At 51.4% G+C, this 4485-nt stretch overlaps 1 protein-coding gene across 1 annotated transcript; it reads right to left on the minus strand.

Moving 5' to 3' along the window:
- Positions 1 to 457: 457 nt before the first annotated feature.
- On the minus strand, positions 458 to 2541 carry CDV56_100763 (uncharacterized protein; the record flags this gene model as incomplete). The annotated part of the gene is made up of 3 exons (XM_026754382.1): positions 458 to 1929; positions 1986 to 2412; positions 2479 to 2541. The coding sequence occupies 3 exons, from the start codon at positions 2539 to 2541 to the stop codon at positions 458 to 460; spliced, it is 1962 nt and encodes a 653-aa protein (XP_026609516.1).
- Positions 2542 to 4485: the final 1944 nt, after the last annotated feature.

The following is a 4485-nucleotide window of genomic DNA, read 5'->3' on the forward strand; positions in this document are numbered from 1 at the left end:
TCACTGCTTTTGGTATAGTCGCCCGATACACTCACTACCTTAGTAGCTACAACGGGATACTACAAAAGGCGAGATGATCCTCAGGATTTGATAAGAAGGTTGATAAATTGTTATTTAGGTCAATGCCATCTATCTCGAAGAGTGTAGGTATCTATTTTGTGCTCAGGATACCCCACCAGTGGACCAGAGGGAGTAAAGCAGCATCAATCCATGATATGTTCCCGAAGAAGGTATCGAAACAAGAAGAAATAGATCTAGTAAGATCCAAAGGGTATTTACGACGGCCTGAAGCCGCCCGTCATGAAGTGCAAAAAGTGCGCTGATCCAGTCATCAATCAATCACAGAAGAAACCTGCTCTTCCGGAAGTCGTAACATAACATAAACCTAGCTGCTTCACATCTAAATCGTTTTGCGCAGGTCTCGAGCTCAACGTGGACTACCCAAATGCTGAAACAATCAGACGTAGTCTTGGTGATAGGGTCGCGGCTGAGAATTGTAGCCCTGCGGTGTGTATGCTCGGACAGGCGGTGCTCGGGTGCTCGGCTCGTTGGGCGACGTAGCACTGCCTGGTCCGCCATAAGCATGATAAACAGGAGAATTTGATGGTCGAACGCCGGCATTGGGTTGGCTCCTGGGGATTGAGGACGGATCGAATGCAACGTAGCCTCCTTGCTGCTGTGGGCTCTGCTGCTGCGGTCGGGGTGTGGCTCTCTGAGAAACGGGAGAGAATGGACTTTCGAAATGATTTCCGGCTGTATCAATGGCCAGCGGTGGTCGAGCCGGTGCAGCGTTACCCGGAGTGTACGATCGCATGGGATAGCCAGGTTGTGGGTTGGCTGGTGGTTGGGGTGTCCCCCTGTGACTCTGTGGAGATAACTTCCGAGTTGGATAGTCCTCGATAGACGAGACAGCAACTCCAGACGTCAAAGAGCGCGAGTAAGGATCAGGAGCTGCATTATATGACTGGTATGCACCATATTCCTCATCGTAAGGTGCATCGATACTGTAGGGGTCGGGATAACGGCGTGGCGCTTCCTCATAGTCGCCATGGCTCATCGTCGTCGGTATACGGCTTGGCGCGTTGATCGCTGACGGCGGCGCCGGTGTGCGCGTTGGCCGGGTGGTCGGCGGCCGTGATACGGGCGTGTAAGAACGGGCTCCGGGCATCGGTACGCTGCTGGGGACAGGGGGGACAGGCGGCGCAGGTGAAACCCCGCGATCAAGAGGGCTGTACCCGGAGACAGCTGTAGCCCCAGAGAATGATGTTAAATCCGAATGCGCCGATGATTGAGTCACCGTGCGGCTTAACGCCGGTTTTTCGGTCCATGTTACGTCGGGGAGGGTAGGAAGAGTTGGGTTCCGCTCCGGTGCCGCGGTTCCTGGGCGCGAAGTATATGGTGGGAGCGTTGTTTGAGTCGTAGAACGCGAGAGAGTTGTGACGGTGGGCGTCTTGTCCTCCGCATTCAGGTCGGCCACCATAGGCAGGGTAGGCTTCCGATCAAAGCCGAGGTTGGGTTGGGTCGGCGCGCGATTCACGGTGCTCTTGGCCAAGGCCTTGTCCACCTTTCGACGAACGACGCGCATGAGCCGGGTGTTGATCTTGCGACGGCAATACGCCCTTAGAGAACCATCTTCGGCGGGGATATGGTGGAACAGGAAGATGAGGTAGAGGATCACGGCGGATGCGAGTTTGAGGATCGACAGCACCCAAATCACGAGGGTGAAGAGCATACCACATAAGACCACGGCTCTCTGGTTGCTGTCCTCGGCTAGGATCTTGACGTTCTCGAAAAACTGCACAATGCCTGCTTTGTCGTCGTCCACGGAGTTTTCACCACCGGGAAGAAGGTCCATTTTCATGACGGAGTACAAAGTGATGGCATTGACAACTTGACGGGGGCCGTCTGCGAAAATCGTATTCATCCAACCTAGAATGCCACGTCAGTTAATACTCCAAGTAGTAGGCAAAGCAGGATGGTCTTACTCTCAAAGGAGAAGTACGCGAATAAAGCCACATACTCTGCGCCCTTCTTACTCTTCGTGAGCTCCGCAAAGACCAAAAAGCGTCTCCACCCACGACCACGTCTTCCCATGCGGATACTCTGGATTCGCGCAGCCAGAGGGTCCAAGTAACTCTGGGCAATGCTCCCCGAGCGCATCGCGCGAATCGCATGAAGCCACCGAAGAACCAACAGCACGAAAGAGATGATAATGCAAACCGCAAAGATCCATCGCGAGACTTTGAAGGGAATAGCTGGTTCAATTGATCCGGCCCATCGAGAGAACGCCAGCAGATTGACCGCCGTGAAGGTGTCGACGCCATACACCGCCACGGATACCAGGAGAAAGACATATACCAGAAAGTAAGAAAAGGGCGATAGACACGATTCGGATTTGAAGTCGTCCAGGTTCTGCAAGCAACGAAATCAGCGACACTCCTGTAACTGCCTATGACTGCGACCGTGTTTCACACTTACCACCGAGTCCCATTTCTCCTCCCTCGACACGGGACCCTTTTCGCGCTCACCACAGCAAGGCATTTTTGCACGTATACCTGGCCCTGCCAGAAACAGATAGCGGACGACAGAGACGCAGACGAAGTCGAAGTCGACGGATTCACAACGAATGGCGAGTTACACCTGACGAGGTGTTACTGAATCGACTTGCTCGGGCCAGCCGCGCACAGTCGCAATCGCACAACAGCGATTACGGAAACGAGAGTCGAGGAACGATATGTTCGGAAGATCTGTTCAAGACTTCGAGCGAGAGCCCAGGATAAAGAGTGACAGAGTTCGAGAAGATCGATTTCGATCGGCGGCTACGGGATCCCCAGGCGCATGGCCGTTGGACGGTCGCAAAGCGCTCGTCAAACGACCTGTCTCAGGGGCGAGGGATCAACAACCGCAGCGGATCAATCGCACAATGGCCATTGACCATTGATTTCGAGTTCGATGCACGACGCAGATGAGACACAAAGGAGCGACTGGAGGTATTCTACTCCGTATCAGTGGGAAGAATCGCGATGGGTCCCTTTGCCAAGATAGGGGTCTGATCAGGGCGCGTGTCTGTGTCACTGTGCGGATTGTGGGGATACACGAGGTATGGAACTTGGAAGGAATGGATGATGATTGACAACTGACAAAGCAGAGAAGAAAGATGAAGCAATAAGGAATGAAGGGGTTCAGCAGATGAACAAGCCGAAATGACAAAGAAAGAATGGAAGGATGGATGAAGAATGAAGATGAGGATGAATGAACTACTAGTACGTAGTATTACATTTTAGCATTCTATTGTCCCCTCATTTTTCCTCAAAATCATCACACAATAAACTAACAAATCAACGAGGGGAAATGAACTCCTTTTCAAGCTGAAACCATTCGGGCGCTAATGATCGCAGAGAGTTTCCTGGCCCATGGAGGAGCAGTTCTCCACGCAGAGTACATCCTTGCTGAGAAGAATGCACGAGGTTGTTTGAGATGATACCTAGCTCAACTACCGTCTATTGATCTCCCTCTACACGTCTGGATCAACCTGAACATGACTTGCACATCACCATGACAGACTATCAAGTATCAACATGTTAATAGTGCTTATCAGGAGTCAGTCGAGTGTCAACACCTAGTACGGACTACGGAGTAACCATGGAAAAGACACAAATGCTAACTCCAATAGACGAGATCCAAGTCTCCACAATAAAAGCACCATCATTAACGAAGCCTCGGATAAAGAACGCCCCCTGCTTGGCATTCTAGCGTTTAACGGCTGGGATGCAACGGAGCCTGATAACAATGTCTGTGGTAGCTACAGATAGTACGGAGTATCCGCAACGCTGATCTTCTTGGTTAAGAGACTACTGTATACTCAGTCCATGTGTTTAATATGATCGCATCCGAACACAGAAAATTGATACAGATAATGGACCCTCGTTAAGCGATGATGTCGAACCCACCGTAGTATGGAGACAGTGGACTCGAGCGGGGGAAGCTGAAACTGCACAGTCTATCTACACTCTACAGAGACTACAGGGCTGATGGATGAACATTTATTACGGAGTTTTTCCCTCATGAGGTTATGAACATGAACATCAAAAGACAAGTCACAACTCAGTGAAATCACAATGCTGTATGATGGGGCTGAAGTTGATCTTGCTCCCTCGATCGTTATCAGCCAAGTTTAGTTTCGGTCAACAGTGTCAGATAATGGTAGGAACTGGGAACTCTACGGCGTCAAGTCTACGATGAGGTCAAGTCATACTCATTCAATCATCGATCAGCTGCAACTGAGCGGTTTGTTCATTCGTCCATGTGAAAAGAAAAACGCCAGAACGCCATAAACTCAGCGGAACAGACACCCGAAATCAATCCTCCGACCCTGATTCCTCCGCGGGACGTGTGTTTGTCCATCAAGGACCCCTAGCCCACCCACCAACACATGCCCGCCTCCCCCAGACCCAAAATCCATCCCTGAAGCTGTCCCTTATCCCC

The sequence above is a fragment of the Aspergillus thermomutatus genome (genome assembly GCF_002237265.1).
Source record: "Aspergillus thermomutatus strain HMR AF 39 chromosome Unknown NODE_502, whole genome shotgun sequence".
Lineage (NCBI taxonomy): Eukaryota > Fungi > Ascomycota > Eurotiomycetes > Eurotiales > Aspergillaceae > Aspergillus > Aspergillus thermomutatus.